This window comes from Schistocerca gregaria, chromosome X, assembly GCF_023897955.1.
Source record: "Schistocerca gregaria isolate iqSchGreg1 chromosome X, iqSchGreg1.2, whole genome shotgun sequence".
NCBI classification, from domain to species: Eukaryota; Metazoa; Arthropoda; class Insecta; order Orthoptera; family Acrididae; genus Schistocerca; species Schistocerca gregaria.
Genome location: NC_064931.1, coordinates 154264423 through 154279238, shown reverse-complemented (window position 1 = coordinate 154279238; position 14816 = coordinate 154264423). Strand labels below are relative to the sequence as shown.

Below are 14816 nucleotides of genomic sequence, written 5' to 3'. Positions count from 1 at the left end.
AACATCAATTTACAACCTATCAGGACAGGATGTCTAGCTACAGAGAGAGCTTATAAAGCTACAGGGAGACAGGTAGTTGCTAGATAGGTTTCATGACAAAACGGAACTCCCGGTGATGTATTGTTGACACTAGTATATATTCAGCAGCTTGCCATCTGCATAGGATGGGTGTAAATTTTATTTCCTCAATTATTAGCTTTTATAATGGCAGTTCTTCAGCAATTAAACGTAATGTAAGTTTCATTTCATTGTTATTTCTCATCAATCTCAATAGTTTTATAAAATAATTTTGGCATGAAAGGCATTAATTAGCCACTGTGATGTAATGCATCTCCATAGAACTAATGTTAGCAGCTGCAGGACAGATTCGTTAACAACGGTATCTTGTGCTGAGCTGCCTTGTTCTGATACCTCCCTCCCCTCCCACCACTTTTACTCGCCATGAGCCAGTTGGTTGCTCACAGCTGAGTCATAAGGGTGAGTCAACCTGCAGGTGCAGACTGGTGAACAGGCCTGCCTGCCTGATGGCACCAGTATTTGCATAGAAGTACAGAACCTAAAGTGAGCAACCCTGCGACAAGCAAATGTTAAGCTCTAGAAAAAAAAAAAAAATATTAATACACGAATAAATGCGTTGAGATGATATTCCTGGAACTTGGCATGTAATATACTAACAGACTGACTGTAAAATGAGAGTTATGTTGTACCTGGCAGTCTGGCCTCTGGTGTCAGCTACAGGAACTATGACGTATGTCAACACAAAAACCCTCTTATTCAAAACACACAGTCAGTATGTCATGGATGTTGGAAACAAGTACAACAAAAATGTAAGTGTCTTGGAAATTAATTTTCATTTCTACAGTGAGAATAAGCTCACATACATTTACATATGTTGTTGTAGAAACAAAATTTTAAAATGTTATTACTAATTGTAATACAAACAAAATTTTTGTATTTACGACAGACCTTGAAACATCACAAAATGCAATGGATTGGTCTTACACAACAAAGTGGGAAAGAGAGGTGTGATGCTCTGTGTATGTACACTTTGAGAAGTGGGTATGGCATCTAAATAACGAAACCCAAATTCTGCATGACTGGCACTTTATCTTGAATCACTGCCTGGTACTGAATGGTTTGAAAAGCATTCTGAGCAAGTGAAGATTAAGTCTTTCACAGTTTGAATACATCTAACTTGCTGCAGTTCATCAGTAAATACACACATTTTTAACACATTCCTTGCTACTTATCAAAACCTACAACTGAGCTTTATGCATTTAAACAAAATCCATTTTTTAAGCGAATGCATAAATTTTCTTCATTCCATTATATGACATAAAACTGAAACATAAATTGAACTGCAGTATATTACCTATGTAGCATAAAATACGAACTGTGCATTAATACAGTACTTCAAGTATCACACACAATTTGCTAATTTGTTATTTTCCCTTTTTAGTATTAGCAAAATATTACAGTTTAGTGCAAATACATAACCACATTATGCCACAGCCCTCAAGTCAATGTGCATTGATCATACAGGCATCTGACATTTACTTTATTTTATTTGGATGGCACTATGCATTTAGGGCACATTAAACCACAATTTTCAGTTATGTGAGTTGCTTATGATACTCATTCTTTTGTCCCTTCCCTGAAAAGCAATTCTCAGAAAATTCCAGCACACAGAGGAGGGATGAAAAGATTTATGTTTTCCATTTTTAGAATTTCATTTTCAGTTCTGGAAAAATAAGTTTACTGTAGGATGATCATCACACATTTCATTTAAATATAAATTAAAAACATCACAAACACAATCAAGTTCTAAAAATAAATAAGACTGTAAGAAACAAATTATTTCTACAGAACACTGGACATATTCATAACCCTACGGTTATAATCACATTCAGTAACTGGACACTGGTTTGACACAAACAACAATTATGTAGCAAGTGGACACTGGTTTGACACGAACAACAATTGTACAGGCAGGTAACTTTAAATGAATCCTCATGCTTCCTCACATTTATTACTTTCTTTATATATGACATTAATTTACAATCACTAAAACAATAAATTATCTGATTGTGCTGTTCACTCTAACAATCATGAAAATCCCACTAGTAAGATATTACCTACGTGCAAAAAGTTATAGCATAATTCCAATACATGGGCCTTAAAATAGATCTTCAATACACTTTGGTTTCCTAAATGTACTCTGCAACATCAATGATAAGACAAAAAAAAACAAACACAGAAAGTATACATACAATTACAGGGAAGCCTTTCATCTCACTTCATTCACAAATTGGAATGAAAGCTGATGAAATTTGTACTATGTACCCATTTAACATGTACTAGATGGAGAATTTGAAATGACAGCAAATGGAAACGAGCTAATGTGGGTGAAAGTGTTCTTACACCAGAAACTTTTCGAAATGCATGCGCCATCCATTTCTGAAGTCTCACTCCAGATTCTACAAGAAATCAAACACTAATCGTGATTACATTATTCAGTCACAAATTGTACAGTCCTTATTCTAGCCAACCACTTCTCACGTTGATGTGATCTGAAATAGTTACCAACACAGGATCATTATCTGATACGTTATCCATGCATTTTTAAACTTACTCTTCCTCCCAATGATAGAATCTCCTAACCTTTAAATCCTTTCTGAATTTTACTACCAACACTAATTTCTATTGCTCTAAAAACCATTTGCACCCACAAACTGGTTTCCACCAGAATAAGCTTTTTAGCCTCCTGTCATTGCTTCAGTTTCACACAATAATCAATTTGGCAATTATGTTTTGGCCTGTTTCCTGTCATTCCCAGTTTTTGGCAAAAGCATCTCCTTGATAGTATTATTTTTTCTCCTAAATACTGAAAGTGTCCCAACAATCTACACAGGTAACACGTTATGTACACCAAGAGTTTCTTTACAAACAAAATCAGTGTGAACTACTGGAGCTTGAATAACTGTACCGCCTGCGACGAATAGGTGTTCGAGAACGAGATCTGGAGCGATAAGGTCGCCGACGAGGTGGACTTCTCCGGCGTGGCGGTGGTGGAGGTGAACGACGCCGATACCTGTGACACAATGATACAATATAACTGTAGCTTTTGTTTTTATTTAGAATAAGTATAATATTAAAGCTCATATAGGGTAGATCAACACATGTTGTAAAAAGATAATCTGTTATGGCCTCATTTCAAATTTGAAGGAAGAGGTGGAGAAAAAGAAGAAATTTTCTCAATATGGCATTGCTCAGCAAGTACACTCTTGACTCAACAAGATTCGATTTTTTATCTAATCGAATGGAGGCAATGACATCTGCAGTGACTATTTCTTCCTACTGAATCAAATTTTCAAGTTAAGGAACAGGAATAAATCATTTGGGACTAAATAACATTAACAAATTTACGTAAAACAGATTTTAACCTCAATTGATGTATTTGCCCTGTTGTGAAAATGCAAATTCTGGTGTGTGTGTGTGTGTGTGTGTGTGTGTGTGTGTGTGTGTGTGTGTGTCAAAGAAACAACTGCTCTTTCAGACTATCTTATAATGAACCACAGTATAGGCCAGTTACGACTTATTCGCCAACATCATGCCTTGGGAAATCTAGAAAGCAACTCCTTTTTTTTCTACTCAACAAACAAGTATTTTCCCATGGTACTGATGTTTGGTTTCTGGGCAGTTAAAATGAATCGAAGTTTCACACATGGTTATGAATTTGCCCAAAATATTGCTAGGAATTGAAGTAAAATGTTACAAATCTTTGTTCTGAAATGTTGTTCTACATCCCAATTTCGGTCGGTCAATCACCAATAATGTGGCATCTGATAAGGACATGATTTTTCGACATCCATTCTTTTCATGAATAAATCATTCACCTTACCTTTTTTTTTTTTGTACTTCTGTACCCACATTTAAACTGATTAAACCAGAAAAACAAGGTCAGTGAAATAAAAGTGTTCTGAGAAGAGTTTCCAATATTTTGTGGCAATGTAGTCTAAATAGCACTATCAGAATTAGAAAACTACAAGAAACGAGTACAAACTCCAGAAAAAATGCTTAAATAGAAGATACACTGCACCAAAGTCTAACAAAGTTACAACCACAATTAGCTGTGCCATGGGTATTGAAGAGATTGTTATGTCAAAACACCATCAAAAATAATCTGCAGCTTTATCATTGCATGTTTTCTGTTAGTGCACAGCTTAAAGCTTCCAGACCAACCTGTGTGGGGTCATTTCTGACAGAAGTTACTGACTTGAAATAGTATCAGGACATCTGGTTTGTCAGTTTACATTTCTTCACATGAGACTTGGCTTAGACTATTTGGCTACACTGATTCACAGTACAAGCAACATTCTGCCTCAGAAAATTATAATTAGACTGTTGAGCAGCAATTGCATACCAGTATTGTTAAGACTAATGTTTGGTATACTATTTGTGTGCCAGCTTTGTTCTGGCCACCCCTTAAATAGTCTCAATACAATTGTCTCAGTCCAACTGATTGTATTGATAAGTTAAAATATGTACCAGATTGGGATTCCAACCAAGATCCCTGCTTTTTACAGGTCGTGAGCTACCAATGACAACATCTGAACATGGTTTCAGGACTGACCAAAAGCTTCAACTTGTCACAAGCTCTTCCTCCTGAGGCAGCAGATACACAAAACGTCCAGCAGACGCTTTTCTCACAGTGTTGTGGGAGAGTTTCTGCAGAGTTTGGAAGAAATGGTGAGTGTAAAAACGTAAGCTGGAACCATTCACTTGTTCTTCTTCCATTCCTAATAATAATAATAATAATAATAATAATAATAATAATAATAATAATAATAATAATAATAATGTATTTTTCCCTTTACTTCATCTCATTTTTTAATTTTGAATAACGCATGTAAGATAATTACTTAAAACAGTTAATCTCTCATTGAAGTTGAAATCCATCAAGTTTTATTGTTCATACGATGATTTCATGATAGCTGAAGGTATGAACCTGATTTACACAAAAATAATTTTTACGAGTAAATATTCTTAAATTGAAGATACGCATAAATATTTACAGAGAGCTAGAAAGTAACTATGAATGCAGTAATATACCTCATCTGAATGCCCTTCAGTTTCTGTTTTCAGTAAAAACCATTTTTTCTTCAAAAACTTTCTATATCAAAAGTTGTTCATACTTAAAGTTTTCATCTTCTAGACGGTCCCACTTTTAACAAGTGCAGTTTCCACCTAGTCTTGTAACCCTTATTTTTCTGATAACAAAAATGTCCACTTTCATTAGGAGACCTTGTGAGATCGATCTAGAAAATTACATATTATGGTCCATTTTTGGTGGTAACTGGGAATTCCATTGGAAGTATACACAGTGTTCAACAAATAGTACATACAATTTTGTCAATTTTACAGTTACCCATTTCATAGTTAAGCCAGATTACTTCCCGCATCACAGCAACTCTATTTCAACTTCTTTTGCTAGCATTCTTGTAATAAAGTAAAACCTAATAGCAAATTTCAATTATTATTCATAAGCTCTTCTAAAAAAGTAGGAGTGCTGGACAATTATCCAGGCAGCCCCTGTATACTTATCAACAAGCAAACAATAGAAAGTTAGTCTACAAGTAATGTTCATTTTGGTAATACCACTGTGCTGTGAATAGCTACATGAATTTTTCTTCATGTTGTGTTTTTGTCAGGAGTTTATATTAAAAATAAACTAGAAATATGCTGCTGCTACATACACTACCTTAGAAAAGCTTTTCACCAAAATAACACACGTGTCAATACAGGTGTAAAAGCATCAGGTTAATTAGTGCAATTTTGAGACACTGGACACAAAGTGCAGCTACCGAGGGAAAGCAATCAAAGGTGGAGCACACCAAAGAAGCAGCTTGTGAAAATCTGAATCAGCTTGGGAGGTGTGTCTGGATGGCGTCAACAAAAGAATTAAATTTCTCAGTCTAATTTAGTTTTAATAGATACAGATGTAAAACTCTTGAAATGAAAATGATTGATATTAGCAGAAAACTTGTTTCTCTTCATCTTCCTTCAAGTTTATACTTACTCATGTTAATATTATTATTCTTTTTTTAATACAAAAACAGCATAAACTTTTTTAAGCTTGGACACATGCACTATGTCAACAGCGCAGCTCCCAAAAAGCAACTAAAAATAATTACTGATTGTTGCTCATAGACACAAATGCACTCATCAGAGCATATGCAGAATATGTTGTGCAAGTTTTTGCAGATCCTTCTTTTTTAACATTACTGAAACACTGTCAGTGATGTACATTTTCCTACGATCAGGCCCGGTTTAAGGCCCAAGCAGAGGGATTCCAGAGGTGCCAAACATTATGATTTCTACACAGCATGTAATTAGTAGTGGCTGCTCGGTGCCCATCATGTATAAACCATATGATTCATGCAGGGTCACTGAACAAAACCTAGAAAAGTTTATTGTGAATCAAGTCCTTGTAGGCAGCAGGGAGAAAAAAATGACCCACTTGACAGTCACCAACAATTGCAACATCCTTACATTTCTGTTGATGTACGGGATGACTCAAAAGTCCGTTAACATTTGAAAATTGAATATGTCATGGAATAATATAGATATGGAAGCAAAAATTGATGCACATGCTTGAAATGACATGGTGTCTTGTTGAAATTTTTTAAAAAATGTGCTCAAAATGACCAACAAATGGCACTTCATATGATACAAACGCAATAATTAGCATAACAATTGATTTTTAGCAAAGATGATGTTCTTTATAACAAATGCTCCACATGTTGACAACCATTCATCAACAGTACCTTTAGTTGAGGGACAATGTTGTGAACAGCATATCGACAGGTATGGTTAGTAACTGCCATCGGATATTGCCTTTCAGAATCCCTAACGAGGTCGGGTGATTGCAGAAAACTTCAGGTAAGCCCACAACCAATAATCGCACAGATTGAGTTCTGGGGACCTCGGAGGCCAGTATGATGGTAGTGGTAACTCAGCATGTGATCCTCAACAAAAGACATGGGCAAGAGATCTTTCAACACATGTAGCGATATGGGGTGGAGTGCAATCCTGCATAAAAGTCGTACCTTCCAGCAGGTGTTTATAGGTCAGGCTAGGGATGATGTGATTCCATAACATACTGGCATACTACCTTGCACCCTCATGCTGACAGTTTGGAAAGCACCACACCACATTTCCCCAAAGAAAGCAACATCTGTTGGCCAGTTTTTCCACTCTTTTTTTGGTTTCAATAACATCCCATGTCATTTCAGACATTATTCCATGAATTACTGTGTTTTCAAATGTTAACGGACTTTTGAGTCACTCTATATAGCCTGAATTGAACCATGAGGATTTAATCTATGCATAAAATATTGTGGCAGAGCATGCATGTGTAGAAGCAAGCAAAAGGTATTCTGGGCATTTGTTACAAGTTCTCTTCAAGAACAAATAATTTTCAGACATACGTTTACATGGACTTCTCTTACAAGGAACTCAAAGAGTGCAAGGCTGCAAGTTCAGTCTCTAGTAAGGATCCTTTGAAAGTGTTGTGTTAACAATTATGACAGGAGAAATATTAGCTGCTAATGACTCACCACGTGCATCAGGAGGGTGTGACAGAAAATGAGTGTCCGGGAGATGCAGAGATCACCCTCCTATGGGATGTATGTATTACCATTTCACAAAATGGACATGTGAAACAGGTAAATTTTGTAGCTGAAGCACTGAAGCTTTATTTTGGCGCAACAAATTGTAGAAACATTTGTGTGTGAAACTAACCATTATCCTGCAGATTTTATTCAGAAACAGACTGTTATCCAACAGTGTTCTAGGCTTTGTAACTTGGTAGATGTTGATGCAGATGACCTTTATGTTTTTTTCTTGGCACTGCAGATGTTGATAGAAATTATTCAGAAGCCATCTATAAAAATATTATTTTAGCAAGCATCCATTTTTTAACATGCCACTTTTTACTGGGCTATGCACTAAGACAAATCTGAACTACTTTGTATATTCCTTCATTTTGTAACGAGGAACTGCATGCATTTGAGGGAAACAAAAGATTGTTCACATTGGCTTAAATCATTCAGCACTTGAACGATACATTTAAAAATCCATACAGCATGGGAGAAATCATGTCTGTGGATGAACCTAGAGATCTGTGAATCATCCACAGGATATTTGTGGCAATTTGTTATTTATACAGCATTTCCACAGAGATGGAAACAAAATTTCTTTCTGTAGTTACCCTGAAAACAAGTCAGGTTGTAATAAAACTTCTTGACATAATTAATGGTTACAACGTCTATGTCTGAAGGACATTATATTGTGAAGGTACAGATACTGAATAAACACAGACATTGTAACCATCAATGATGTATCCGTGACTCAATGGGCTAAAATGATGATACAATATTTGTCTCCCACTTCAGGAATCACAAATTGTGTGAGCATAAGCATTGTGTCTATGTGACATACGGAAGTTTCGATTGGTCATGAAATTAGGCTTGAATAGCCGAAGTGGTTAAGGCAACCCCTGGCGTACAGCAGGAAATCTAGATCTGGCACAAATTTTCATGTGTTGCAAACAGCTGACATCAGTGATAGTCGCATAATATGAATCTGTTTCATAATAAAACTTTTCAAGCCTCTTTTCAACTTAGGCCATATGCTCTGGATGGGCAATTACTACAACAGCACGCATTTGTGTCACTTTATGAAGAAAGAGGTATAAATTTAGCTGACACACTTCGACTGAGTAGTAAGAATGTACCTGGTGTCTTGAAAAATGCAATACTCGATAAAGTTGAACGCATGTGGAGTTCCTATTGACCTGACAGCAAGAGAGATCTTTGCTTTAGAATTTCTTGCTTGCATGGAAGTGGACAATGATTGGCCGTGGAAGATTTTGTGGACAGACAAAGCCCACTTCCATCTGACAGGATAAGTCAATACACAAAATTGTGGAATATGGCAACGAAAAATCCACACGCAAATCAACCAGTACCACTTCATCCTGACAAGTGTGGTGCGGGTTTACAGCATCATTTATTATAGGGCCACATTTTTTCGAAGAAAGACGTGCTTCCGGTCCTGTTACCTGTACCGTCACTGGTAAGCACAATGAGTGTCTTTTGCGCAACCACGTCATTCAAGCTCTCCAACACTGCGAAAGTGTGGAGGGGATAATTTTTATGCAAGATGGCACACCTCCGCACATTGCAAATCCAGTTAAGCAGCTGCTAAAGCACCATTTCAGAAATGCTAGAATTATCAGTCACCATTTCCCTACAGCCTGGCCGTCCCGATGATCACCTGATCTTAATTTGTGTGGGGTTGGGTTTTTTGGGAAAGGAGACCAGACAGCGAGGTCATCGGTCTCACCGGATTAGGGAAGGACGGGAAAGACAGTCGGCTGTGCCCTTTGAAAGGAACCATCCTGGCATTTGCCTGGAGCGATTTAGGGAAATCACAGAAAACCTAAATCAGGATGACCGGATGCAGGATTGAACCGTCGTCCTCCTGAATGCGAGTCCAGTGTCTAACCACTGCGCCACCTCGCTCGGTTTAATTTGTGTGACTTCTGGCTGTGGGGCTATCAGAAAGATGTTGTGTTCAGTATTCTGATTGCACACTTAGCTGCATTGAAGGCACACAATACACAACACATTCTGAACGTGACCCCAGAAACACTTCGATCATGTTGTTTCTCGATTTCACCTTGTTGCAGAAAATGGTGGACAGCATATCGAACATGATTTGCACCAGTCACATGGAAATTAATAATCCAATTTGATTTTGATTGATATTCCTTATGCGATTTTTGGCCTCAAGACAGTTAAAAACCAACGTCAGTGATGCTTTTTATGCAGTTTTTGGTCTCAGGACAATTAAAAACAGATTTTTTTCATCCAATGTGATATGACCTTGCCGTGGTGGATGGGCTTTCGTAACTAAGGCCACATCCTACAAGTGACAGAAACGACCAACAGCGCGCAACAGCTTCAGGCAACAAAATACAACCACAGGTATAGTTACGGCAGTGTCCTACGTGAGCGACATCTATGTCACTGCCTGTCTCCCGCTGCAACTGGCGAAATTTGAATTCAAACGTATTTGAACCTTGTTGCTGTAGCACATGTGACTGAGAGCGACAGCCATGGGTCTTCTCGGCAAAGCAATGGAGCGGATGCGACGGCAGCTATGAAATACTTATCATCCGATTTTAAGAAAACAAATATGAATCTTCTGCATCTTATAGCTTTATATCTTTAAACAATAAAGGGCTGAATTTATTTTCATTATTCATCATAGTTAATGTAATGCATGAAATTGAGTACATGGCTGCACGAAATCTTTATGAATTTGCAGAGGTAAAATCACATTGCTTAGACTTTCCGTATAGTTCATTTAAGGTCATACATAGCATATGAAATGTAACTAATACATCTAAATTTTATTTAAAGCTGAGACCGGAATGACATCTCTTTTCATTCTTGAGACATTGGTTGTTGTATCGACAGAATTTTCCTGCGCTTCGGGAATCAAGTGGTAGTAAAAATCGTCGCATCTCATAAATGGTTCAAGATATCGAAACAACGATTTTTGAAGATGACAGCATGCAGGAAGGACTATTTTATCATATGATTAACACTCGATACAGTTTTGGAAATGCCTGAGTAGAGCAAAAACAAGACTCTTCATAAATTACACCATGAGGTTTTGTCCAAATTTTCATAGCCAAACAAAGGGAGAGAAACAGGTAAACGAGGTACCAAAGTGACCAGTGTGAGGTCTAGTTTTGCATGAAAATATTTAACTGCTTGAAAGTAATCAGGGTAATTAATGAAAGCTTAATTAATGAGTTGAGGAAAAATTGAAATATTTCTCGAAAAGCTGCTGCCAAGCTATGTAAATGAAGCGTCAAAAATTTCATCTGTTCAAGGCAGTTAAAAAGATACATTGGTGCGGTATTTAAATGTCAAAAAGGCTTCCTTCGAATCAAGTACATTAGGAAGGCAAACAAGGTGTCAGTAAGATCATGCTTTCTGGAAAGGAAAAAAAAACACAAGGAAATCAGTCAAATATTTTATGAAATGATTTGTGAAAAAGAAATAAGTAGATTAGAGAAATGTTATGTGTGTCTTTGAATGAGGCTCAAAATCATGAACAGAAAATGAGGTGCACCAAATGTTTCCATAATATTTTTCATTTCATACTTTTAGACAAATCATTACACCAAACGTTTGTCTTTCTTTTCTAAAATTTTGTATGCCTTACTTTTACAGACTATTTAGATTAATTGATACGCTTGGCCTTAACACTGACTGCTGATGAATTAGAGTTCACAACATCAAATATCTGTAAAATTTCATGGTTCATTGAATTTATTAAGAATTTAATTTGTGTGATATACTGGGATAGGTGTGTAAATGCTTAAAGATGAAGTTCTTTGGCAAGACCTCAAAAATCTACTTGGCAATGCAGTGCAAACAGTATACATAAAACTTAGTATACAGAATTGTAACTGTGTCAGTTAAAATGTATGTAGAACCCAGGAACCTTTTGGGGCATGTTATCTCCAACTGCGATGCTACCGCTACACCACACCTACACATTGTTTTTGGTTGTCAATTTGTGTATCTATGTGTATATGTAGGGTAGTTAGTCAAGTAGTCAGTCATTCTTCCGCATTTATTGGCTGATCATGTAAAAAACATTCATATTTAATTTATTGATGAGGTAGTCAAATGCTCCTCTGCTCATTCATGTGTATTTGAAGAATTTGTCTGGTGATCTTCATAGTTGATGATATTTATGAAATTCTCCATGGAGATTCCTCCCTTTGTGAATTTCATGAACAGCATTTTCGCTTTATTTTATTCAGTAAACCTAATTTTGTAGCCTTACTCTCCAGCTACAGTATTCCACAGTTTGGGGGTGCCGTTTTATAGAAACAGCTGGTTGGCTTTAAGCAGCCAGCATGCAGGACACCCAAGCTTTTCGCCCAATGCTGCTGCTTGTCACTGGAGTGTCACGCATCCAGAAGTTGATCACTGTTGGTCGCTTCTGACGCTCATGTAGGGACACGGCCTAACAGTATAACACCTGTACACCCATGCACACTGAGTAGTACAGCTTGCTTAACGTCAAACATACACTTTAGGCATTGTTGTACGATTCATTTGTCATTTGTAGTCAACCACTATTAAATTATGATGCTTGCAGCACCATCTATTGCTACATTTTGTAACTATTTAATTTTCTTCTGCCATATGTTTTTCCCCTTGTTCGATGATATTCCGTTGCAATTTGACGTCATTCTACCAGTGGTGTTGCAGTTTGAAAGTTTAACTTAAATTATAATCACCCTGTATACAAATATGTGTGAAATATATCAAATATATTGCAAAGCGTTTGATGTGTGTATGTGGGCAAAAAGTCACAAGGGAAGTGATGAAATACATTTAGGGTTACAAACTTTGATACTTTCTGTGCAAGAGTAAGGTTAAATTGTGGATAGTGTAGGCTATTTTTGTTCCTAGTGTTATACTTATGAATGCTACTATTAGTTTCAAACCATACCTCATTCTTCACAACAAGCATAAGAATTGTCTTATGAAATTGTCATTTGTACGCCAAATTTTTTAATAGTTGCTTGGACACATGGCGATGCCCTTACAACACATTTCTGTGCAATGATTACTTTCTGCACATGTGTGAAACTGTCCCAAAAAATTATTCCATATGACAATGAATGGAATTAGGCATAGCAAGCTAATTATCTAACACTTGTATCACATAAATCAGCAATTAAACACGGAGAAAATATTGATGAAGATCTATTAATTATAGACTATAATAAATGACTTCTATTCAAGTTCTGATCAATATACACACCCAAAAACTTTGAACAGTCGGTTTTATATATTTCCTTTTCCTCACGCAGTATTGTTATTGTTGATTATATATAGTGAGAAGGGTTGAATAAAGAAATCAATACGCAAAGGAGAAAAAGAAAACGAACAGAAAGGGAAAGAGTTGTTTTTTCATGGAAATATTCCATTACATCAGAACCTACAGCTGTGATTTCTGGCACTTGTATAATACATTAATTGTAAATACTGAATCACTACATACAATAACGCTTCCAGAGAACAATTACAACATTTCAGTAGTTGTTATATACATTACTTCACTGTTCAATGTTCACCTTGGTGGTGTGCGAGGCCAACGATGCACAGGTCTGCGGGGAGGAGGACTGCGACGAGGTGGAGGTGGTCTTGGTTTGGGTGGCATCAGCACCAGAGCAGCAGTGATCTCCTGGCCATCTATCTGACCTGTAAATTTTAAAATATAATCCCAAGATGAATTACATAATTTACAAACAAGCACGAAAATGAAACTTCCTGGTAGATTAAAACTGTGTGCCGGACCGAGACTCGAACTCAGGACCTTTGCCTTTCACAGGCAAGTGCTCTAGCAACTGAGCTACCCACATACGACTTACGCCCCGTCCTCACAGCCTCACTTCTGCCAGTACCTCGTCTCCTACATTCCAAATTTAACAGAAGCTCTCCTGCGAACCATGCAGAACTAGCACTCCTGAAAGAAAGGATATTGCAGAGACATGGGTTAGCCACAGTCTAGGGGATGTTTCTCATTCTGAAAACATCCCCTAGACTGTGGCTAACCCATGTCTCTGCAATATCCTTTCTTTCAGGAGTGCTAGTTCTGCATGGTTCGCAGGAGAGCTTCTGTTAAGTTTGGAAGGTAGGAGACGAGGTACTGGCAGAAGTAAAGCTGTGAGGACGGGGCGTGCGTCATGCTTGGGCAGCTCAGTTGGTAGAGCACTTGCCCGCGAAAGGCAAAGGTCTCGAGTTCGAGTCTCGGTCCGGCACACAGTTTTAATCTGCCAGGAAGTTTCATACCAGCGCACACTCCGCAGCAGAGTGGAAATCTCAAGCACGAAAATGTTATTGATCTGATAACAATCTATGTTTTAAATAGAATTCAGAATGAAAAATGATGAAATGGAGTAGCAGAAATTGAAGCATTATAAACAGCAATAATTGCTGCAGATGGTTACTGCAATGATAACGATGGAGGAGGAGGAGGAGGAGGAGGAGGAGAAGGAGGACAATAGATATAAGTGAGATGGGACAAAAAAACAAAACAAAAAACAAAAAAATAATAATAATAATAAATAAATAAATAAATCACCAAAGAAAAAATGGAGAAGGCAAGAAAAGAAAACAAACAGAAAAGATGATGAAGACAACAACCGTTCATCTTCATCACCACCATCATCAGCTTCTTCTCCTGCACATAGAGTGCTGTGTTATCACCTTTTGGACAGCAAGCATGTGTGTGATACAGCAATACCAGCTCTTGAGGCATCCGTTCCAATTAGCAGCATAATGTGCAGTAGCTGCACCTGCAAGTCTGGGCTGTACAGTTAGTTGTTCTGCTTGGATCTAAACATCAGCTAGCTTTTTACTTGAATATTCTACTTCCTTTTGTCTTTGCAAGAGCTACATTCATATTTAGTTTTCAAAAGTACACATGGCTATGTCTTGTGAGCTGCTGCGGTGTCTTGCTGGAGGAGTTAGCTGCTATCTGGAAGCTGAGTAGGCAACTACCTACCAGCTTAATAAGCCCAATGTGAATTGTACTGGTAATGGAGTGGTACGACTAGTCCTCTTTCAGCATGCCAGTTATTTCTGTTATCAGTTTAGTCTGCAAGAGAATCCCAATTCAACAAGCAGTTGTCTGAAACTCCCAGACAAATT

General features: G+C 37.3%; 1 protein-coding gene across 2 annotated transcripts in view; it reads right to left on the bottom strand.

Annotated features, from left to right (window-relative positions):
• Positions 1-832: 832 nt before the first annotated feature.
• Positions 833-14816, bottom strand: part of LOC126299417 (RNA-binding protein with serine-rich domain 1-like) — a 103676-nt gene continuing 89692 nt past the window's right edge. For both annotated transcript variants that reach the window (XM_049991314.1, XM_049991315.1), the window contains 2 exons: positions 13238-13364; positions 833-3091 (listed from right to left, as the gene is read on the bottom strand). In XM_049991314.1, coding sequence (XP_049847271.1) covers positions 2953-3091; positions 13238-13364 — 266 coding nt within the window. In that variant the 3' untranslated portion in view covers positions 833-2952. The remainder of the gene's footprint in view (positions 3092-13237; positions 13365-14816) is intronic.